The sequence below is a fragment of the Scardinius erythrophthalmus genome (assembly GCF_964197995.2).
Source record: "Scardinius erythrophthalmus genome assembly, chromosome: 8".
NCBI classification, from domain to species: domain Eukaryota; kingdom Metazoa; phylum Chordata; class Actinopteri; order Cypriniformes; family Leuciscidae; genus Scardinius; species Scardinius erythrophthalmus.
In genome coordinates, this window is record NC_138228.1 from 33,898,526 (window position 1) to 33,924,044 (window position 25,519).

Consider the following 25,519-nt stretch of genomic DNA (forward strand, 5'->3'; position numbering starts at 1 on the left):
TTCTTTTTTTTATATATATATATTGTATATTAAAAAGTAGACTGACATAGGATACCTAACTACATGTCCAGTTGTTTCTAAATTTGAAAGGTTGATTTTTTGATTGTTTTGGCATTTCTCAAGATAGTTCTAGGGAAGAAAATTATGAATTATAATTTAAAACTGAATTTACAGTAGAGTGGGTAAAACTAATATACACAGTTTAACAGATTTAGCACATAACTGTTTGGGTGAGTGACTACGGTTTTCCAGCACCATGAAAACCCGCAAATTCAGGTATGATTGGGAAACATGAGATTGCAAAAACTGGCAAACTGCTCTCCAAATAAAAGCTGATTTCCCAATAAAGCTAAGCAATGAAGGACTGCAAAACCATATTTGTGTGTGTGTGTGTGTGTGTGTGTGTGTGTGTGTGTGTGTGTGTGTGTGTGTGTGTGTGTGTGTGTGTGTGTGTGTGTAGGGCAACATATGCAATTCAAATCAATATTGTGTTTAGAATGTTGTCCTACACTGTAAACATGTTTTGTTGGTGATTCAGTAACATTAAATAATTTTGACTTAAAAACATGAAGCACCTTTTTCATTGTATAAATTGTCATATGTGTGGTATTTATGTCATATTTATTAAACAAACTGATCTACTGATAATGCACATAATAAATGGCATTAACCACTATGATTTATATACCTTGTGTTTTAGAACATGATGACCCATACACAACAATTGCAAAGAGAAGTTCCTCGATGGTTTTAATGTTTTCCATGTTATTGCCATGATCTTAATATCAGACAAACTGCAGATTGATTTTAACCAATAGCAGAAAATGAGAAAGAGACTTTGAAGCACTATTACTCTTGAAGATTTCTATACCACATGAAGTCATTAAAACAGTGTGACTACCAGATATAGGCTATTCATACTATGTGATTCTAACATCTGATTCTAACTTTTTTTGTGATTCTAACTTTATTCTAACTTTTTGTGATTCTAACTTTAACTTTTCACTAAAAATCTACCCAAGCTCAGTTTTGCCAGTGTGTGAGGCCACCCCATTGGAAAAAGGACTTGTGTGTGATGAAACAGGCAGATTGACCGTTATCCTTATTTTAAAGCTGTGGGATTGTGACAGAGGGGCTTTTAATAGTCCTAGTGGCCAGTGCAGTTTCCTTCCCTAAGGATTGCATCAGGGGCCAGTATCTCATGAGCACACATACACCAGACATTTGTCAAATGTGTTTTCATTTGGAAAATGTCATGTTTAGAGCATTTGCTACTGTAAAACATTAAGATGTCAGAATGTCATTCAGGTGTTTTATGATGCTTATGTATGGAAGAAAAAATAATGACAAATGTATTTGAAACTAAAGCATGTTGAATTGCTCTAAAGGGCTTGCATTTTTAGGGTCTGAAATTCAACATGGTTGTATTTAAGCTGTGAATATTTAAATTCAAAACATTTCAGATACATTTTCATTATAAAAAAAAAATCAATTACCCACATTCGCCTTTCAGACTTCACTTCACTAAAATATTCAGTCTGTTTTTAAAAATACAACCTATAATATTCGACAGCCAATTTTCGGTCAGTTTTATTTCGCTTTACAAATTCGCTCCCACAAATTCAGTGGTTAAAATTCGGCTGAAAATTCAACATTTGCACATCCGCGAACTGCAGGAATTGCATGATCTTCATCTGCTGTAGTGCTGGGCAGTATGACCAAAAATGTATATCACGGTATTTTTCTAAATTATACCGGTTTCACGGTATATGACGGTATTTGTTTTTGTTCAAGCATGACTGGGTGTTAACCACATTTTCATGATTGAGAGAGGAAATACTGCAGTAGATTGACTTAGAATGCCCTATTTTACTGTCATGAGTGAATATTGTAGAAAAATTCCACATGCTTTACAAATTTATTTTATAAATTAAATTGTAAATATTATACATGCCAGTATATGAGGAAAAGCTGATTAAGACACAAAAACTGTGTTTATGTTTAATTCAATGTCTTCACGTTTACTTTCCAAGTGTAACATGTATCATCTTTCTCTACAGCAAAGGAGTAAGCGTTGTCTCATAAATGCTGGAAAATTTCGCAAATGGCGGGGAAAGAGTCTTAATAACACATGAATGCTTTCTGAAATCTCAAAAACAGTTTTTGATCCGGTATAAAATAAACGGAAATGGTATATTTATTTGTTCTGGATGCTGAACATGGATGGTTCTGGATGTTATTGGTAGAATTGTCCATAGACTTTTTAAAACAAATCATATTCTACGCTACATACAATACCCTAGTAAAAAATAAATATACTAAAATGCATTTGAAATATTTTTTTTTATGCTAAGTATACTACAAATATAATTACATATTTATGTACTTAATCTAAATACCCTGCAATTGTACTTTTGATATACTAAATTGGTACCCTGGAAATCCAGAGTTCTCGATGAACTTCTTTACTTAAAAGATTGATAATATTAGGGAGAAAGTTATAATTTTACAACCGTCAACTACAGTATCAGATCAGTGCATTGTAGTCTCCCTGAGGAAAATTTTGATTCATTCATTACTATAGGAGAGAAAGAATTTTCTAAACTCGTTAAATCATCTAAATCGACAACATGTATGTTAGACCCTATACCGACTAAGCTATTGAAAGATATGCTTCATAGATAGGTCATAGATGCTCTTCTTAATATCATTAATTCTTCTCTGTCATTAGGATACGTACCAAAAACTTTTAAGCTGGCTATTATTAAACCGCTTGTTAAAAAAACACAACTTGATCCTACAGAATTAGTCAATTACAGGCTGATCTTGAATCTACCTTTTCTGTCAAAGATACTAGAAAAGGCAGTATCTTCAACAACTATGTTCCTTTTTAGAAAGAAATGGTATCTGCAAGGATTTCCATTCAGGATTTAGACCGTACCATAGTACTGAGACAGCTCTCATTAGAGTCACAAATGGTTTGCTCTTATCATCCAATCGTGGTTGTATCTCTCTATTTGTGTTACTAGATCTTAGTGCTGCATTTGATACCATTGACCACAACATTCTTTTAAATAGACTCGAAAATTATGTTGGCATTAGTGGAATTGCATTAGCATGGTTTCTAGTATCTGTAAAACCACATTCTTCCATCTTAAAAATATATCTAAATTACGACATATGCTTTCAATGACAAATGCGGAAATGTTAGTTAATGCGTTCATGACATCAAGGCTAGATTATTGTAATGCTCTTATGGGTGGTTGCCTTGCACACATAATAAACAAACTACAGCTGGTCCAAAAAGCAGCAGCTAGAGTTCTTACCAGAACCAGGAAGTATCCCTCCCTATTAAACATTGTATACATTTTAAAATATTGCTGATTACTTACAAAGCACTAAATGATTTAGGTCCCCAGTACTTAAGTGAACTCTTAATGCATTATAGTCCTTCACGTCTATTGCGATCTCAAAATTCCAGCCAGTTGATAATACCTAGAATATCAAAATCGACTGCTGGCAGTAGATCCTTTTCCTATTTAGCACCTAAACGTTGGAACAGTCTTTCTAACATTGTCCGGGAAGCAGACACACTCTGTCAGTTTAAATCTAGACTAAAAACCCATCTCGGTAACACTTTATAATAAGGTTCATTTGTTATTCATTTATAAGTGGTTAGTTAATGATGAAATAATCATTTACAGAACATTCATAAATGATTAGCAAGTGATATACTAACATTTTATGTATGTTTTGTAAATTCTGTTACAAGTCATTTACAAGTGATTAGTAAATGATTAACTAATTATTTACGAAACATGACTATGCGTTCATAAATGATTAATAAGTGATATGTTAATTATTGTATGTATGTTTTGTAGATTCAGTTTTAAGTCATTTACAATTGATTAGTAAATGATTAACTAATCATTTACAAAACATGAATATGCGTTTCATAAATGTTTAATAAATAATGTTTTGGGTTTTTTTTGTATGCATGTAGCAATTAGAGGGTGCATAAAGTGTTGTAAATGCTAAATGCCTTGAATACACGTACAGATCATTTGTAACAGGTAAGTGTAACATATTTACAAGTGATGAATAGTTTACACTTTAGATTAGGGGATGCAGAAAGTGTTGTAAATGATTTATAACACTTTCTGCATCCCCTAATCTAAAGTGTAAACTATTCATCACTTGTAAATGTGTTACATATACATTCGTAGATAATATTCATAGATCTTATGCCTTTTTGATTCTTGAAGTGGTAATCTAGAAATTAAGTGTAAGACATTTACAAGTGATGAATAGTTTACACTTTAGATTAGGGGATGCAGAAAGTGTTGTAAATGATTTATTCATGCGTTTACACATCTATAACGGGTGTTGAACACTGTAGTGTGTACTGCAGTGTAAGTGTTGACTGGTGAGGGTATAGACAGCTGTCTTCTCTGAAACACATGGAGTCTTTAACCACTGTGCACCCGATGTGAGCAAAACATACAAAAAAAAATTAACATCATTTATTAAACATTTATGAAACGCATAGTTATGTTTTGTAAATGATTAGTTAATCATTAACTAATCAATTGTAAATGACTTATAACTGAATCTACAAAACATACATAAAATAATGAACATATCACTAATCATTTATGAATGCATAGTCATGTTTCATAAATGATTAGTTAATCATTTACTAATCACTTGTAAATGACTTGTAACACAATTTACAAAACATACATAACATGTTAGTATATCACTTGCTAATCATTTCTGAATGTTTTTTAAATGATTAGTTCATCATTAACTAACCACTTATTAATGACTTAAAACTGAACGTTATTATAAAGTGTTACCCAGTCCGGAAGTGTCACATAGTCTCTCCTCTGTGAGGCCCACTTCCCTTCCCTTTACCTCTGTACAGATAAAACGTTTTCAAAATTATTCCAGTTCACATTGATACGCAGAAGTACACGTAATACGCATGTGCATGCCGTCAGCGTTTTCACAGATTTGCGTTTTTGAAGTTTACGTGGAGATGATAACGTTTTTCAATATTTTTCAACGCTTGCACTTTGGAACCTATTTCAAGGTTTGCGTTCAGAGCGCAAACCTTTGCAGGCCAGAGCGCATTAAGGGTTTTCTGTTAGAACGGTGTCATGTAAGTGGCCCCTTAGTTAATAACTAATGATCTTTACAATGGAAGTGAATTAATCAAAACTAAATTTAGCTGGACAATAACTTTATTCTAGAGCTGATGTAAAGCCAAAACAATCTGTTACTTTAATTTCCTATTATCACTGTAGGCTGCTTTGAAACAATCTATATTGTACATGGTGAGACATAAGTTTCACCATGTATTTCAAATCTGAGAATGATGAAATTAATTTAAGATTATGCTATGTAATTTTTTTTAGATGAGACTTTCTTTTTGTGCAAACCAAAGTTATAAACAGAAACATCTTGTTTGTTTGTGCTAACAGGTGCTGTAATGGCAGAATTTCCAAACACAACTTTTACCTACAGCGCAAATGAAACGAGCAATTTGCAAATAAAATTATTTAATTTGTTAAATATTTAAGTTCTACTTCAGTCCTTCTTTTTGTTGAATCCTCTGTTGACCTGTTATATAAACATAGTATATGCAAGATAAAAGTTTACAGGAAATGTATTTTGAGTTGCAAAAAAATAATCATGAAGTAAGTTTTATAATTATGACCTTTACCTTTCCAATAATTTAACCACACTTTGAATATCAGGTAGGCTATTGCTTAATTCAATTTAAATAGAAATAATATAGCACTTATCACAATTTTGCATGGTTACAAAGTAGCTTTACATACATCTAAAAAGTAGTTACAGAAGTAAATATATGTAATTATGACAAATAAAGAAAACAACATATAGTCAAAGAAATTCACGTACCTGATCAGAAGTTTTATTACTTTAGTGCATTCTTAATACACTCCAATGCACCTACTGTAATACACTTATCCCATTAATGGTACTTTTGGCCTGTTGCACTTTTAAATGTGGACTGCAGCTCTTTGGGCTGTCAAAATATTATGAATTATTAAACTAATTATTAAAATTATCCTGACCAGTCCTCAAAAATTACACAAAAAGTTCAAATTTCAAATAAATTCAGAAACGTTAACTGCATGAAAAGAAACAACGTAAAATGCATTCAAATTATTTCAATTAATGAGTCACATTTAAATCCGCAGCATAATGCTTTCACACCGCCAAATCATTTAACTGAGTTTTACATAAGGAGCAGTTGTGCCCCAGTCAGCAAATTACCTTTGGCACAGATGTGGGCCAGATAAACAGCTGAGCTGTGGCCCAGATTAGTTTGTGTTTGCCGGCCCAGATATGGCCCACATCTCCTTTGCCAGAACTGAACCAAAGGACTGCCATAACTCCACCAAGCATGAGCCAAATACAACAAATTCATGTGGCCCATATGTGGGCCTGGTATGCAACTTTAGTATGGTTGAGTTCTGTTAAAATCTAACGGCCCTTATGTGGCCCACATGCAGCTGACAGTATTTAAAGCCTTAACTCACAGGTAAATTAAACACTCAACAACAAATGGACTCAAAACTATTTATTTTGACAAGCATTTAAATAATTACAGCTAAAGTGTTGTACTTAATTACAGCAGTATTCAGTTGAAAACAATTCATAAAAATAAATATAATTACAGCAAGAGTTGAATAATAACAGTAGTATTCAGTTGAAAACATTTATCAAAATAAATATAATTACAGCAACAGAGTTCAATTTAATAATTACAGTAGTATTCAGTTGAAAACATTTAAGAAAACAATTACAGCTACTCAGTTGTACTTATTTTAAGTAAAATTCAGTTGAAAACATTCAAGAATACAAATTAATAATATAAATAGCATTCAACGCTAATTTTTTACTCCAAAGTTCAAAACACTCGATCAAAGCTTGTATTAATGTTATGTTTAATTAGTCCAATGAGAGTAATACAAATAAATCACAGTTGGTAAAGAGAACTTTAAAGAGAAATTGAGAAAGTTAAAGCAAACTTGAAAGGTAAAGAGTTGAGAAGTGTGTTGATGTGCAGAGAAGTCTCCAATGAGGGTCGGCAATGTGTTGATCTTTTCCAGTAAGGGGATTCTGCCTGACTGCACCTGCAATAAAGAAGAATTTAAATAATGTTAGCAGCAATACAACCTGGAAGCTAGAGCTGCAGGAGAGTGAAAAAAATCATTAATGTAAATATCCTTTAATATTTTATTTGCAATTATTAACAAATTAAACACCTCTGAATTACCAGTGTATGAAAGTTTTTTTCCAGTAAATTTTCAAAAGGAATTGCAAATTGTATTTTTCAATATGTGGGCCAGAATTATACTGTAATTCCTTATGACAAATTATTTTGATTTTTAGAATACTTTTGCACCAACAACCGGTTAAAATTTACAACACTGCATGTATTCTGCTTCTTTTTTTTAAAAAAAGACATGCACACTCTAATGTAAAAACACACCAACACAGATAGCATTAATGTCATGTTTTAGTCCAAAGACAGAGTCTACAAGAATAAGTGTTTTTACTAACAAAAAATAAACTCAAGATAATCTGCAATGATGCGAGACAATTTGGAAGCAGAAACACACAAACAATAATGGGCCAAGTACTGAATGCAAGGAGGAACATAAAGGGTTAGTTCGCCCAAAAATGAAAATTCTATCTGTAATTACCCTCAAGTTTTTCCATCTTCTGGGTTGTACGTCAGAGCGTAGACTCACTATTGGCCAACGCTGGTCATGTGTGGGATGCTGGCCAGTCGTGAGCCTACGTTCTGACGTACAACACAGAAGCGCTGTGCTGTTACACTACGTTGAATAAAGTCTTTATTTTAGCTTGTTTTGCGCACAAAAAGTATTTTCGACACTTGATAAACTTAAGGTTCAGCCACTGTATTCTTGGACTATTTTAACAATGTCTTTACTAACTTTCTGGGCTGGCAAGTTTCAATAACAGAGAAGCCTATGGAGGAGTGAGACAGCTCTCAGATTTCATCATAAATATCTTAATTTGTGTTCCGAAGATGAACGAAGGTCTTACGGGGGTTGGAACAACATGGGTGAGTAATTACTGACAGAATTTTCATTTTTGGGTAAACTAACCTTTTAAATACACAGTGATAATGAACTAAATACAGATAGTTGTAGGCATGCGCTGGTATGACACTTTGAAAGAATGATAATCTTATATTGTGATTACAGCTTTAAAATGTATGATTGAAACAATATGATTCGCAAAATATAAAAAATAACTTTCTTTAAAAACAAAACATAAAACTTCTAAATAAAAAAATGCAGTCACTTAAGTGAGCCACGGATGTGATCAGGTAATGACAAAAAAAGGTGTTTGGTTCGATACTGAGATAACAGAAATAAAAATACAATGTTCTGTAAAGCGGTTTTGAAAAGTTGTGAATTGTGCAAAGTGCAATACAAATAAAAGTGACTTCTAAAAAAGGTCTCACCAATGACAACTTCCTTTACGACCAGGCGTTGGACACCAATCTTCCCATTGACTTCTCTCCGATTCATAACGTGCCACAGCAGTTGTAAAAGTGCCTTTCAGCACTCTCCAGATGGTGTTATTCAGGTCAAAGCCACCAACCAGACCCAGATAGGTAATCTGATAGGAAAAAAAACATTGTGTAAGTGGTTGAAATATGCATTTAAATAGACCACCCTAAAATGAAAGTGCTTTTATATTCAAAAATGAACTATAAACTATTATATACTCCATCTGAAACCATATTTTCTAGGATTTTAATATGGAAATTATTGTCATTGCTCCACCCATACCACACATTAGGGCTGGGTGGTATGACAGTATACCATAGCATGGTATATAAACTATATCGTACGTGAGAAATTAGAGTAATTATAAAAATGTCCTGCCTCTTCCAAGCTTTATAATGGCAGTGAATGGCTGCTCAATTAATTGATAGTTAACAGAAATACAGCAATTCATTGTTTGTTCATGTTAGTTCACAGTGCATACTAAAGTTAACAAGTAAAATTTTTTATATTGAATGTGTTAGTAAATGTTGAAATTAACATTAACACATATTAATATATGCAGTAGAAGTGCAGTTCATTATTAGTTTATGTTAATGTTCAGGTATTGTATCGAAAGTCATAATTTTGGTATTGTGACTTGACACTAATAGCCTAACGTTAACATTACAACTTTAATTTTAAAGAGGGAAAGGTCATGAGAAAAAGTCTTTGTTGAATATCATTTCAGAGTTAAATAAAGATACAATAATGCAGACGTATTAATGTGTTTATTCTTGACATTTTTATATTATTATGATTAGTTGAATGATTGTGAACACAAATTAGGATTTAACGTTAGGTTTTCTGACAAACAGTAACACCGACATTGGACCGCGTCGCCTTAATTCACAAATAGGCTACTACACAATGACAAACTATACTATTTTATTGTGTACGACAGTGAGCTGTTGATTTATAAACAAAAACATCTTAATTTAAAACGGCAAACCAGCGAACTGCTATAGCCTAAGTTAACGGTTAAGTTACATTAAACTTTAAAGTTATATAGCAGTAAACTGAGGAAAATATTAGCTAGTTCAACCCCTTCCTCGATGGAACGAATAACTAAACGCATAATAACATGCAATATTGACACATAATGCTGCATATTTCATTTATATGACTTTAAAATGCCAAAACATCACTTACCTGAATGTACACAGTCGTGAGGAAAGCAGAGTAAAAGGCGTCAGCTGGCCAGCGTCGCAGTTAAACTCGCGCCGTAGTCTCACTCCACCAATAGGAGGGAAGATGCAGAGCAACCTGAGGTGTGTAACGGCGGATGTTTGCCGCACTTGATTTCAGGATTCCTGTGTTTTTCCACGTATAAGCCAAATGTTTACCACAAGTCGGTGTTTCTCACTGTGTGCCATAGCTCAACCACATATGGTCCTCATGTGTTCGTTGTTATCTGGGCCATATACCTCAAAATCAGTTGTGAACCAAGAGAGCATTTCCCGCAGATTTTAAAGTTATGGCAAAACAAATATGGCTACGATTTGGCCCATATCTGTTCAGCCATGCCACATCTAGGCCATATGTGCCAGATAATACCCACATGTGGCCCACATGTAATTGCTATCTGGGGCAGTACATTGAGAGTTGAAGTGCGCAGAGACAATCGGCAGAGAAATGTTACTGATGGTTTTACTTACATCCGCACGCACTGAAACACAAGCAGTTCGGCACGTTCACGTTCTTCCACCAACAAACGGAAAGGAACTGTCTGTGTTTTAGTGCGTGCACATGCACAAGAATACATCTATAATGTTATGCCGGTTTATGCAATTGCTTCCTGCAGCATTAATGAGAGATCATGTCAGGTAAAAGGGGAGCAAAACATTCTGCAGATGATATTTAATGTTGTGTCTGCTGGCTTTATTTCTTCAACAGCTTCAAGTTTAACACACTTTCATGTGATACAGTTTCACGTTTATTTTCACGCACCGCTTACTTCGCCTATATTGAGACTTTTCTCGGCTATTCACAGTCTTTAAATCCATTTAATTTGTGCGGCCATTTATGGAAAATTCGGTTTACTTATAGTAGTACTTGTAACAATATAGAAAGAACACCCAGTTTTGTGTCGTGTATGTCTGTGTGGTGGTGTAACTATAGTAAAGCGAATGTGCTTGTGTGGCAGCGACCCGGGTTCGAATCCAGTCCGTAATGGTTCCTACATTCAATGTACACATATCTGTTCCCCTAGTCTCATTGATGTTCTTCGCATAAGCTAGTTACTGGTATACTGGGGGGTGTCAGTAAAAGGCTGTGCCATATATAAAGATGACTTTATTGTAGCCTATTTGAAGCACACGGCAATGATTCATTAGCACACTTCAAGTTTACTTGAAATGTCATTGCAATGTATTTTAAAATCACTAAAAGTTTATTATCAGTATAATGTATGTTCAACACTCCTACAGTGTATTTGAATTGCAACTGTAATGTCACCAAAATACATTATGCAGTGTATGCTGTATGCAAATACAGTGTATGCTGAGTGAATTCTGCATTTCAAAACTTAAATACAATAGTATATTTAAAGCGTACTTAAGTATACTTGGAATAGTTCCACTTTAGCACAAACAAGTATATTAAATACAACTTTAGTTGAACTTCAGCACTGCTTTGCATTAGGTACAAAATTAGTTGTTCCAATTTAACAGACTTTTTAACTAAGCATACCAATTTATAGTGTGCAACAAATACATGTAGTTATACTAAAGTACATACAAACAAATTGTGCTCAAGTATACTATTTTTTCAATAGGGTTAGTTTCACTGTAAACAGCAAATTTTTATTGGAGTAACTACTGTACATTTTGTGGCGGGTGATAGGGTTGTTGTTGTTGTTTTTAAATAAATTTGCTTTTCAGAAGTGAAACTATTTTATTGATTAAAGATGCTGCATCAATCACTTTCATTTTGATCCGAACCCATAAGACTTTTGCTCATCTTCAAAACACAAATAAATTCTGTCTCTCAGTTGAAAGTCCAAATATCCCCATAATGCAATATCTGACTTTTTTCTTTTTTTGGTCCCCATTAGGAAAACAGTGGGTTACTATCGTAACCCCGGTTCTCTGAAACATCGAGTGGAGGTATTCCACACGGCAGGTGTCCTGCAACACTTTCTCCTTTGATTCGGCTATAATGAGCCATTTGTCTATGTATGTCAAAATCATCAGACCTGACATTCGCATGGGTGCTAAGCCCGCCTCCGCACACAGACAGAAGGTCCGAGGGCTTAACGAGAGCCTGAACGACAGAACTGTGAATCTGTAATGTGCCTTGGTAGGCGAAGCGAAGAAACTTCCTGTGAGGTGGATAAATGCTTATGTGGAAGAAAGCATCTTTCAGATCGACCAATGTGAACCAGTCATTCCGTTTTATGGTGCGGGAGAGCGAGCCATCAGTTAGAATTCTGAAATTGTATTTCCTGAAATGTTTGTTCAACACACGGAGGTCCAAGATTGGGCGGAGAGAACCGTCCTTCTTTGGGACCAGGAAATAACGAGAATAAAATCCCTGATTCATCAGATTGGGGGGCACCACCTGAATCTCTCCCTTGTTTAGAAGGGAAGATATTTCCTCTTTCAGGATTTGCGCGGTGCTCTCTTCCATGTGTGAAGAGAGAACGCGTTGAAATGCGGGGGTTTTATTGCAAACTGCAGTCTGTAGCCCTGCATTATTGTACACATCACCCACTCGGGAGCCGAAACAGTTTGCCAAGCCAATTCGTGACTCGCGAGTGTTTCCACCCGAGTCGGAGTGGCGCTGTTTAGGCCCAGCTGGCTCATTTGTGATGCAATGGCACTGCCTTGTGGACAAACTAGGGGCGACATGCAGGGGTTCAAAGAGATCTTCTCTCCCTAATGAATTCATTTGATTAATTTGTTTTAATGTGTTTTTGTCTTTTGTGTGTGTTTTGTGTTGGGGGAACAGTAGGGCCAAAGCCTTTATTATTTGGGTGAGGGGAACAGAGTAGGTGCGGAATGGTGACACTGCGGAGTGGTGACACTGCTTTTGCACTTTTCCTCACAACAGACCCCCTGAACATGGGGGGAGAACACACAACGTCCACTGAACACATGGGCTGGGCAGCCTCAGGAGGGGGGGAACTGACCCATCCACGGGAGACCCTCCGTCTTTTGGACAGGGGTCCTGGGGCAGGAAGAGAGTCCGAGGGGCTCGTGGCCCTTAAAAGCGGACTCAATGCCCACATAAGCTGAACATCAGGCAGGCCGCTTGCGTTTCGAGTCGGTGGGGTAGGGTTCGATGGTCTTCCTGCCACAGCAGGAGCCGATTTCCCCCAGTGTTTAGCAGGAGGAGGGTTTTTCTGCCATGAGGGGGATTTGTTGCGGGGCCTTTCCTTGCCCTGATGGAAATTTCGTCCCATGACAGGGGGGTTAGGCAAACGCACAGGGGGCACCTGGCATGGGGCTGCCTTCCTAGGAAGGCATAACTTGAAGGCCTCATCTTCCTTTTTGTCATCACATCGTTGCTGAATCAATGCAACGGTGGGGCCAAAGAGAGCCGGGCCGGGCTCTACTGGAGCACCCACGATGCACCTCTTCTCACTGTCAGGAAGGCCCGACAGGTTAAGCCAGAGCGCGTGCTCTCCCACCACAGAAAGCGCCATAGAGCGCCCACAGACTTGGACGGCCTGATGAGCGTTACGGAGGACGAGGTCGTTAACCGTAAGGATCTCCTACCACAATGGTAGAGAAGGGGTTCCCTTTTCCAGCTGTTGCCCTAATTCGTCCAAGATATCCGCCTGGTAAGCGGAGAGGAGGGAAGAGACGATCAGGGCCCTGACAGCCAAGGCCGAGGACTTGTAAGCGGCCTGGTGAACTGAGGCAGAAAAAACGGTCCATCTTGTTGGGCAAGACTGGCTTAGGGGGAGCGAGCAGCCCACCCTGTGCGGGGTTAAGGTGCCTGGCGATGGACGGCTCGATAGCAGGGGGTCACCCATGCCAAGAGCTGCTATATCCTTCACCTCAAGGCCCGTGAAACCGTGCTTGAGATCGAGCGGGTCGCTCCAGTTGTGCCTCATGTGCTTCGCGCACGCTGGAAGGACGGGGAAGAGTTGTTTCCTCGGACTGGGAGGGGGTCCCAGCACTTTTCCGTCGTAAATGTCCCTTTCTTGGTCGGTGGCGCTCTGTGGAGCCGGCAGGTTCGTCGACGAGCGGGAGGTTGCCCACGAAGATGTCCTCTTCGGGGAACGCAGGATTGGGCTGGTGAGCCCAATTAAGTGAAGTAACGCCCTGGGAGGCCCCCGGTAGCGCGTCTTCTTCACCGTGTCCCCCATCTGAGTCAGAAAGGCCGAGCTCGGTGCACTGGGTCGCTGCGACTTTAAGACCGCATCGCAAAAGCTTCTTGAGCAGCATAAGGCACTGACTGCAATTCTCTGGGTTCTCTAAGGCTTCTTGAGCATGTTTGAGGCCCAAGCAGACCACGCAGAAAGAGTGAAGGTCCTTAGCGGCGATCAGCGCACCACACATGGCCGGGCAGGCCCGTGATAGGCTGTTCCCCGGAGAAGCGGCAGATTTAGACAGCGACATACCTGAGAAAAACTCCGAAAAATCCGTGGCGGGCAGCCGTGGAAGGGGAGCAGGCGAGAAAAGCAAGAGCGCGGGCGGCTCCGGATGCAGAACACAGCTAACGTTAATCAGGTTGAATAAACGACTGTAACGTCTGGTGGAGGCTGATCTTCCTCCTGAAGACACGCAAATGTGCAGTGTAAATCCAACAGAACTGTGTAAGTGCAGAGATCACGAGAAGCGAATGTCAACTGGAGAATAGCAGTGCTTGCAGGCATTATAGACAAATCCGGCGAAACACGGAAGTAAAGCAGCGCCGCCATTACTGCGTGCCTTGCTGCTAAGGAAGTAGCGTTGGTCCTGTAGGCGGCTGTAGCAAATGTAGCTGTACGAAATGTTATTTTTATCTATTCATCTTTAATTTTGTACAGTCGCCCTGCTGTATGGCTACAACACTTCCCTCGGCCGGCCATGCAGTCACACACTACTTCGAGAACTTTGCAGTTTTCTCTCTATATTGTTACTGACACATTATTATGGTACGGGTTCACTGCCTGTGAAAACCGCACGACACCTTTTAATGTGATGCCCAGGTACGGATGCCCTTCCCATGGGTGGATCTCGAACGGATTCTGAACGTTTTCTGTAACGGGTAGGTTAAGGGAATGGAATATACAGTTTTTACAGTATAAAAATTAGTGTGTGTTTGTGTGTGTGTGTGTGTGTACTTGTTTAACCTACATTGTGAGGACCAAATGTCCCCACAAAGATAGTAAAACCTTTTTTTGAAAATGTAAAAATGCAGAAAGTTTGCTGTGAGGATTGTGTTTAAAAAAAGCATTATGGAGAGTCGATATAAAAACAAGTCTGTCTGTGTGGTTCAGGTATTCCCCTCTGTTGTGGGGAAAAAAGGACATTATTTGGTCCCCCTGTGATGGGTAGGTTTAGGAGATAGAATATACAGTTTGTACTGTATAAAAAGCATTATGTCTGTAGCAGTGGGGATTTCTTTAAGACTGCAAGGGAAGCTCGGCTTCTCCTAAAGGCCTAATGTCAAACAATTAATGGTCAAATACGTACTATTGTTTTAACATTTTATTGACAAAAAATGTGTTAGAAAACGTTTCTTTCTCATACAGTCACGTAGCGTCACAGTGCATTTCCTTGTTGAAGCCCAGCGTCCATTGACTTCAATGGGGCTGCTTTGAACAGTTTTTTTCAGTGCTTCGCAACTAGACGGTCATTGGATAAATGCTGCAATTATGTCCCGCCCACGGACGCTCAGCGTCTCTGGGGGGAATGAGGAGCGGCCTGGCGTGGACTCCGGGCTTCCGCGTGATGATTGGAGGGTCTGTCGAAAGGCTGCATCTCCTTTTGATTGACAGTGATTTCATATAATAAAAAGTCGCTGATGCTGAAGCTATTCGAGCTCAGTCCCATCGCGGATTTTGCAAGTGTAGTCGAAAGACAAACTGCTGCAACCTATTTCTTGGTATTTGCTTGTCGAAATTGCTAGCCAATTTTCATAATACATTTCACACAATTATACATTTATACCTTTATTATATTATTACTTATTATATTTTTTATATTATTATTAGTAGGCTAATAATTAAAAAAATATTATTAAAATAATAAAAAAATATATTAGTAGTAGTAGTATTATTATACTTTACTATATTATTATTTATACCTTTATTATATTATTACATTTATACAATTATATTTAACTCTGCTGGCCATTGAGAGGACACTGGTCAAGCCACCGGAAAAGACGCCTAGTTAGTACGACAGGGTCACAGAGCATTTTCTTGAAAAGGAGCGTAGAATTTACATATAAATAAATGGACAATTTTTATGATGTAGGCCGAAAATGAGCTTCCCCTCTTTGAAAGACCAGCAGCCGTCACTGGTCTGTAGAGAGTTCCGATAAAACAAGGAAACGCATTGTGTGTGTGTGTGTGAGTGTGTGTGTGTGTGTTTGTGTGTGTGTGTATTCTGTCTAACTTAAGCAACTGTACACGCTCAAAAAAACATTTTATGTTTGTTAAATTAAGCATTATGCTTCTCTCTTGTTTGCAGTTGTATGTGCAGATGGGTAACCCAGGCTGCAATAGCAAGATTTATATCATAAGACCACTGAACATGCACTGGTAGTAATTAATTATGTTTTTGGGGGGGTTGGGAGTGTTTAAGATTCCCCCACTTCCAAAAATTGAATCCCTGAATCCCTTTATTTAAACAGCTGAACTACAAACTACTGACATTTTCAAGAGAATCAAGGGGCTCTTTCATTGAATAAAAAAGAGAACTTTGTGAAAACCGTGACTCATACAGCCACTCTTACTGTAGTATTACCTAACTTCACTTTTTCCAAAGCTACTGCACGAACCTCTGGTCTGTCGTAGATATGCTCCATACTTTCTGTTTGTTTTATTATTCATTCATTATGTTCAAACTATGGCTCTGCAGAATGCTTGTTTCTGATTGGTTTACAGAAATTCCAATGTATTTAATTTTAAATGCATTACACTTTAAAACTTTTTTCATATTATTGAAATTTTGCTAATGTGACCACATTTTAAGAGTCATAAAGCTCTTATTCAAATTACAAACCAAATAACCAAAAAGTTATTTTATTTATATTATTTTAGTTGTTTTATTTTTATAGCACTGCAATTTCAGAAGCTGAGAGTAGCCGAAATCTGATTGGAGTGAGTGTCCAGCCCAAAAATGTGAACACCAAATAATGTTTGTGACTAAGTCATGTATATGACTAAAACAATCTTACTCAATAGCTGCCTTCATTTGAATAAGAACTCACTTCTTGACCGTTAAAAAAAATATGTTTTATATAGTATGAATGTGTGTAGTGTGAGCGAATTTCAGACGCATTGCATCTGCAACAATTTGTCAATTGTTTTGCTTCACAGCCAATTTCAACTTCTCTCCTTTGGCATCACGGGATAATAAAGTGTCCATCGGATGCACACTTCAGAATCTTGGCAAAAGTAGTAGGTCATCCAGGTACATTTTGCCCTCAGTTTTATGAATACTGTAAATTCGAACATACACACTGATTTTTGCCTTTTATATAGTAGAGCAGTAGGCATGTTCTGGTGCAGGAAATCTCTCTCACACACTCACACACAAACACCCACTCTCTCTCTCTCTCTCTCTCACACGCACGCACACACACACACACACTCTCTCTCTCTCTCTCTCTCACTCACTCTCTCTCTCTCTCTCACACACACACACACACACACACACACACACACACACACACACACACACACACACACAAAGAAATGAGTGACATAATTCTGCAATATTCTGTCATCATAAGAGAGTCATGTGACTGAGGAACTGCTGTAGTTTTCAAATTACTCTGACAAATTCAACAGAGAGCAATTCAAAATATAATTTAGAATGTTTATACACATATTTCTGACAGTGTGTGTGCGTGCGTGTGTGCGCGTGTGTGTGTGTGTGTGTGTGTGTGTGTGTGTGTGTGTGTGTGTGTGTGTGTGTGTGTGTGTGGGAAAGGCTTGTTTGTTCTGCAGTAAATGTGACTCACAAATTTTGGCTGGAGGCATCAGCTGCATTAATGTACAGATAGGTTATGTCCTAATGGAGAGAGCAAAAACAATTAGATAGATGAAATACACTTTCTCAGCTGTGCTTAAGTGTCGCAGTGCTTATGTCATTCTGTTCACAGTGTTGGGTATGATTCTGACGTACTTGCTGCTTGCATACGGAGGTAGAAAAGCAACAAGACTGAGATACCTTCATGTAATAAACCGGCCCTGCATACAATTACAACAATGAATTGGCTTCTCTTTAAGAGCAAACTGTGAAACAACATTTAATTAGACATCAAAACTGATTATGATTTTGATATACAACACCACTACAGTAGTGTTTTTTCCAGATAACCTCATAATAAACATTGACATATATATATATATATATATATATATATATATATATATATATATATATATATATATATATATATATATATATATATATATATATATTTATTTATTTATTTATTTATTTTATGTAGCTTATTAAAGGGATAGTTTGAAAATTTTAATTTAGCCCATGAGTTACTCACCCTGAAGTCATTGGTGTATATGACATTTTTTTTTCTTTCAGACTAATACATTCAGAGTAATATTTTTTTTATATTGAAAATTGTCCTGTCTCTTTCAAGCTTAATAATGTGAGTCAATGGGTATATTTTTTTGGATGCGCATCCATCCATGATAAAAGTGCTCGACACAGCTCTGGTGGGTTAATAAAGGCGTTCTGAAGTGAAGCTATGCGTTTTGCATACTTGCGTATGACCGTCTGCCAGTAGCTAGTTATTTTAGTCGATAAAGTTTTAATTATGTATATTTTTCTTACACAAATGCATCGCTTCACTTCAAAAGGCCTTTATGAACCCACCATAGCTGTGTAGAGCAATTTTATCATGGATGGATGCGCTTTGATGGACTTCCAAAAAAATATACCCATTGACTCCCATTATAAAGCTATAGGAAGAGCCAGGACATTTTTTAATATAACTCCGATTGTATTCGTCTGAAAGAAGAATGTCATATACACCTAGGATGGCTGCATGGGCTAATTTTCATTTTTGGGTGAACTATCCCTTTAAATTTGATGAAATTTAAATGACTGTTAATATCATGTAATGTTTCCAGAAAGAACCCATATGTTGTGTGTATGATAAAATGTTCAGGGGGAACTCATAATGGAAAGTTAAATGAACAACAGCTGTACAGTTTATCATTGCTGCCCCCTGCTGCTCATAACACACATACTGAACAATGCAACAAGCAGCCTCATTTAGCTTTAACATTCCTAGAAATAAACCACTAAATCCTGTCAGATTAAAGTTATTATACATTCACATTATTTTTTGTGAACATGTTTAAAGCATACAAAACATGCCTCAAACTGCTCTGAGCTTAGCTCCATGTACCATTAAGTACAAATTCACAGAAGTAAAATTTACATTACAGTGCCAAAACATTAATGGAAAAGTTCTCTCCCTGTAGTCTCTGTGGAACGCTGTTCTTACCTCTAACGCAGGCTTGGCATTGTTGCACACGGAGAGGATATGGGTGATGCCATTGCGGGACAGACTGTCTCTGTTCTCCGAGTCTGTTAAATGACAAAATTGTGTTTAGCATGCACCCAACTGTGCGGTTTTCAACTTAATTGCTTCTAAACATTGTAGTGCTTACCAGGTCTGAATGCCGCTGAACATTGTCAGACATTCAGTCAGTGGGTGGGAGCAAGCAAATATCAACAATAATACTCCTGTAGCTCAAACAGTTGAGCATGGCGGTAGCAACATCAAGGTCAGGGGTTTAATTCTCAGGGAATGCATGAACTGATAAAATGTATACGATCTTAACTAAATTATATGGTGTTTTGAGTGGTTGCTTGGTGTTTGCTTACTGGTTCAAGCGCAAAAAGTTACCTCTGTACAGATAAAACGTTGTCAAAATGACTCCAGTTCACATGGATGCGCGGAAGCAACAAAAAAATTCTGTATTATGAATTTTTAAGGCCAGACAAGTAATTCAGTGAGGTCAATTTGTATAGAAAGACTACACGCCTGCGCACATATATATTCAAACGCGTATAGGCTACCTATAGACTAGACACATAGTACGCATGTGCACGCTGTCTGCGTTTTCACGTATTCACGTTTTTGAAGTTTACGCGGCGATGATACCGCTTTTTCACCGCTTGCACCTTGGAATCTATTTCAAGGTTTGCGTTCTCAAGCCACCAGGCACTGTTGTTGTGCAGATGAGCAGGTAGCAGGTAGCGCATTAAGGGTTTTCTGTTAGAAGAGTGCCATATAAGCGGCCCCTTAGTTAATAACTAATGATCTTTACAATGGAAGTGAATCAATCAAAACTAACTTTAGTTGGAGAATAACTTTATTCTAGGGCTGCTGTAAAGCCAAAACGATCTCTGTTACTTTAATTTCCTATTATCACTGTAAAGCTGCTTTGAAACAATCTATATCGTTAAAAGCGCTATATAAATGAAGGCGACTTGACTAATAATATTAATTTATTATTTTGCCTGCAAAACTGCTATAACTGGAATATGATCAAATATGATGTAATAAGATGTGTTATGGTTTATAAACTGAGCGAACAGATTGCAAAACCGTTGCCACAGATTGTTTTTTTTTTACTCACACAGGTGACTTCCCAGGCTCCGTATCCTCCCTTAATGCTGACTTCTGTTGACTTGGGACAAGGAAATGACGCATTTTAAAGATAAAACTCGCACACACAATTACCGATATCAGTAGAGCTGCATACAGTTATTTTTTCTTTGCGTGTCGCACCTCCCCTGTGGCTCTTTGGCACCTCCCCTATTGAAAACCACTGCATTAGAGCCACAAATGATTTACTCTTATCATCCAATCATGGTTGTATCTCTCTATTAGAGTTACTCGATCTTAGTGTTGCATTTGACACTATCGACCATTGACCTGGCATTAATGGAATTGCACTAGCATGGTTTAAATCATACTTATCTGACCGTTATCAGTTTGTAGCAGTAAATTAAGAGATGTCTTATCGATCAAAAGTTCAGTATGGTGTACCACAAGGCTCAGTACTAGGGCCGCTGCTGTTCACTCTGTACATGCTACCCTTAGGAGATATCATTAGGAAGCATGGCATTAGTTTTCACTGTTATGCTGATGATACTCAGCTCTATATTTCTGCACCCTGACGAAACTTACCAATTCACAAAATTAACAGAATGCACAGCTGATATAAAAAACTGGATGGCTAGCAATTTCCTACAACATAATTCTGAAAAAAAAAAACAGAGATTCTAATTATTGGTCAAAAAACTTCCTCATGTAATAACCTAAAATACTGTCTAACACTTGATGGCTGCTCTGTCAATTCCTCGTCGTCTGTTAGGAACCTGGGTGTGCTCTTTGATATCAATCTTTCATTTGAAAGTCACGTGTCTAGTATCTGTAAAACCGATTTTTTTCATCTTAAAATATATCTAAATTACGTCATATGCTCTCAATGAAAAATGCAGAACAATTAGTTCATGCATTCATGACATCAAAGCTAGATTATTGTTATGCTATTATGGGTGGTTGCCCTGCACACTTAATAAACAAACTACAGCTGGTCCAAAATGCAGCAGCTAGAGTTCTTACCAGAACCAGGAAGTATGACCATATTAGCCCGGTTCTGTCAACACTGCATTGGCTCCCTATTAAACAACGTATACATTTTTAAATATTGCTGATTACTTACAAAAGCTCTTAAGGCATTATAGTCTATATATATTGTCTATTGCGATCTCAAAATTCCAGCCAGTTGATAATACCCAGAATATCAAAATCGACTGCTGGCGGTAGATCCTTTTACTATTTAGCACCAAAACTTTGGAACAATCTTCCTAACATTGTCCGGGAAGCAGACACACTCTGTCAGCTCAAATATAGACTAAAAACACATCTCTTTGGCCTAGCATACACATAACACATTATAGTTCTCTTACGAGAGTCCTCTCGTACTGCGTTTTGTAAAAACGCTACGGGAAAAGTCTCTTTTCACGAAATACTGAAGCAAAAAATTATCCTTTAATTTTCATATATGTAAAGCGCGTTGCAGCAGTAGACAGCTATGGCGAGACGGCTTGCTCGCTCATTGGCTGCTCTGCGGCAACTGCATAAGCCTATCGAGCGAGGCCTAAAGTGACGTCAGGCCAATGAGGGCGCTTCGCGCCCTCCTAGCCATTTCCCGCCGAGACGGGCGTGGCTAACCTCTATAAAAGGAGCTCGAAAAGGCTGATTCACTTGATTTTACGCTCACGCATCGCTGGATCACGGAAGCAAGCGTCGTTTGAAGCAAGCACTTCAGCGGGACGAGCCCTCGAAGCCGCTGGCCAACGCCGCCTTCTACAGCCGTACCTGCTGCGCTTTCCGACGCCCATATCCTTTATCGCATATTGCTCTGTTTTCTGTGTGTGTGTGTGTGTGTTCGCTGCAACACTCACCCCTAAAAGAGCTGCGTCTTTGTAAAGATGCCTTCCTGCGGCTCGTGCCGAGCCCCACTCACCGAGGGAGACAGTCACGTCATCTGTGTCTCCTGCCTGGGTGAGGACCATGCAGCGCTCGCGCTCGCTGACGGCGGCTGCCCTCACTGCGAGCTTTTGCCGATGGTGACTCTGAGGACTCGCCTGGCATCCTTCTCGAAGCCTGCATTCACCGCCGCGATGCCGCGCCGTAAGAAGCGCCGCTCGCAGCGGGTCCCGGAACCCGCTCCAGCCCGACCAAGCTCGCCGGTTCGCCCGCCAGCTTCACCGGCCTCTCTCAGTCTGCCGCCGCTTCATCAGAGGAAGTTGTTTCAGAGGCCGCGTCGGGGGAAAAGGATTCCTGCTCTCTGCTGGCTTCAGGCAGCGAGGATTGGGCGAGCTCCGAGGATCTCGCGCCTCCTGCCCGCAAGCCAACGACGAGAGCCAACATCGAGACGGAGCTCATGCAAGTACTCGCGCTGGTCGCGGCGAGCCTCGGCCTCGAGTGGTCTGCACCGGAGCCCCCCTCTCGAACCCGGCTGGATGGTAGCTTCCTCCCTGGTGAGCGCACTTCTCCGGAATCAAAGCCCGCTCCTTTTCTTCCTGAGTTACACGAAGAAGTTGCGAAGGCCTGGAACGCGCCCTACTCTGCGCGAACGCGCTCATCTGTGTCGCCTGCATTTTCCTCACTGGATAATGCCAAAGACCGAGGCTACCTCTCTCTTCCGCCGGTGGAACAGGCGATAGCGACCCACCTTTGCCCGCCCTCTGCTGGACGGCGGACTAAACCGGTGTTGCCCTCGAAAGCCTGCTGCATGACGTCGACGCTGCTCGTGTGAATTTTCTCCGCCGCTGGGCAGGCCGCGTCATCGCTACACACCATGGCTACGCTGCAGATTTTCCAGGGTGATCTCCTCCGTAAGTTGGACGAGATGGGACCTGACGCTATCTGCATCGCGGACTTAAGGAGTGCTTCTGATCTCACGCTCCGAGCTACTAAGGCTGCCGCACAAGCCATGGGACGGTGTATGGCTTCCGCCACTGTCGCTGAGAGGCACTTATGGCTGACGCTCACGGAGATGGCTGATTCCGAGCGCACCGCGTTTCTCGATGCCCCGCTGTCTTCCACTGGCCTTTTTGGTTCTTCTCTTCTCTCTCCGAGTTCGTGGAGAGATTTACCGAAGCCCAGAAAGCGTCTCAAGCCTTCAAGCACTTCCTACCGAAGCGCTCCGGTTCTGCAGCGAGTCATGATAAACGGACTCCGCGGAGCTCTCAGCCCCCACCTTCGGCCGCCTCTTCGCAGCAGCCACAACAGCGCAGCTCGAGGCCCCGCTCTCGGTCTAGCGCCTGGCGCCCCACTACGCGCGGGCCGCGGTCGAGGATTGTGGTGAAACCGGAAGCCCCGAAGAAGTCCTAGGACGAGCGTTCCGCCCGCTGTATTAAGCACGCGCCCCGCCTCAAATGCCACAGGCATAACGCCTATGTTTTTAACCCCCGAAGCGCCTCTGTCGCACGGCGAACAGAGCGCGCTCCGTATCCAGCCCCTAGCCAACCATGCAGAAGCATGGGCAGCGCTTCCAGGGGTTTCGGACTGGGTGCTAGGCATTATAAAGAGAGGCTTCTCGTTACAGTTTTGTCGATGCCCTCCCCGCTTCACAGCGCGCGTCGAAACTACGGTGTCGTTGGAAGTAGCACACCTACTTTGCGCCGAAATATCAAAACTGATAAGCAAAGGGGCGATAGAGCGCATTCCCCGAGCTCAAAGCGAAGGGGGGCTATACAGCAGATACTTTCTAGTCCCCAAAAAGGACGGCGGTATCAGACCCATACTGGATCTAAGACGGCTGAACAGAGTATTAGTGAAACGCAGTTTCAAAATGCTCACGACCAGGAAAATTCTTGCGCATGTTCGCAGAGAAGACTGGTTCATGTCGATAGATCTGAAGGACGCGTATTTTCAAATACAGATAGCGTCACATCACAGGCGATACTTGAGATTCGCCTTCGAGGGTCAGACATACCAGTATACAGTCCTGCCCTTCGGCTTGTCCCTGGCACCTCGTACATTTACGAAATGCATGGACGCAGCGCTCGCTCCTCTCAGACTCAGAGGCATGCGAGTGCTGAACTATTTAGACGACTGGCTGATCCTAGCTCAATCACGATCACAGCTCGTGGAGCACAGAACCATTTTACTTGATCACCTCGAGAATCTTGGTATCACGGTCAATTGGACAAAGAGTTCACTGAACCCCAGTCGAACCATTTCGTTTCTGGGTATCGTTCTGGACTCACAGTCTATGACAGCGCGGCTGTCACCACAGCGCGTGCTGCACATTCAGCGCGCGGCGAGATCTTTCCGCTGCGGCGCGTCCACCCCGCTCAGGAAGTTTCAAAGGATGCTGGGTCTCATGGCCTCAGCATCACCAGTTCTCCAGCTGGGCTTGCTCCGCATGCGCCCGCTGCAGTTCTGGTTGAAAGCGTGAGTACCGCGCAGAGCGTGGGTGTCCGGTCGGTTACGCCTCAAGGTCAATCAGATCTGTGTAACAGCCCTGATACCGTGGCTGGCGGACGACTGGTACCGATCAGGTGTAAGCCTGGGGACTTCCTCGGGGGTGAGGATGGTGTCGACAGACGCATCCACCTCGGGATGGGGAGCGCTGCTCGAGGGCAGACCGTTCTTCGGCCTGTGGTCGGAACGGGAAAAGCTCCAACATATCAACTGCCTAGAAATGCTGGCAGTACACAACGCGCTGACACGTTTTCGTCCCCATATCAAGGACCAACACGTCATAGTCCGTTCGGACAACATGGCCGTGGTGTCCTACATAAATTGCCAGGGCGGTCTGAGATCCACATCCCTGTACCGCTTGGCGAAACGCCTCCTAATATGGGCTCAGCACAACTTACGCTCGCTGAGAGCGGTGCACGTGCCTGGGCTTCAAAATGTGGGCCCAGACAGACTGTCCAGGAACAACATTCCCCCGGGCGAATGGTCTCTACACCCACAAACAGTCCGGCTGTTGTGGGAGAGATTCGGCAGAGCGGAGGTGGACCTATTCGCGTCCCACGAAAACGCTCATTGCCCCATGTTCTTTTCCAAGAGCGACAGCGCGCTGTCTCAGAGGTGGCCGCGCTGCCCGCTATACGCTTTTCCCCCCGTCTCCCTCCTGCCACAGGTGTTAGAGCGGGTCAGGGAAACAAAATGCCCAGTGCTGCTTGTAGCACCGTTCTGGAAGAACCAAGCATGGTTCCCAGTCC

General features: G+C 40.4%; 1 protein-coding gene across 1 annotated transcript in view; it reads right to left on the minus strand.

Annotated features, from left to right (window-relative positions):
- The window catches only part of dusp22a (dual specificity phosphatase 22a), a 120,053-nt gene that overhangs the window by 81,470 nt on the left and 13,064 nt on the right, over positions 1-25,519 (minus strand). The window contains exons 3-4 of the mRNA XM_081373248.1: positions 19,263-19,345; positions 17,748-17,797 (exon numbers count right to left, since the gene is read on the minus strand). Coding sequence (XP_081229374.1) covers positions 17,748-17,797; positions 19,263-19,345 — 133 coding nt within the window. The remainder of the gene's footprint in view (positions 1-17,747; positions 17,798-19,262; positions 19,346-25,519) is intronic.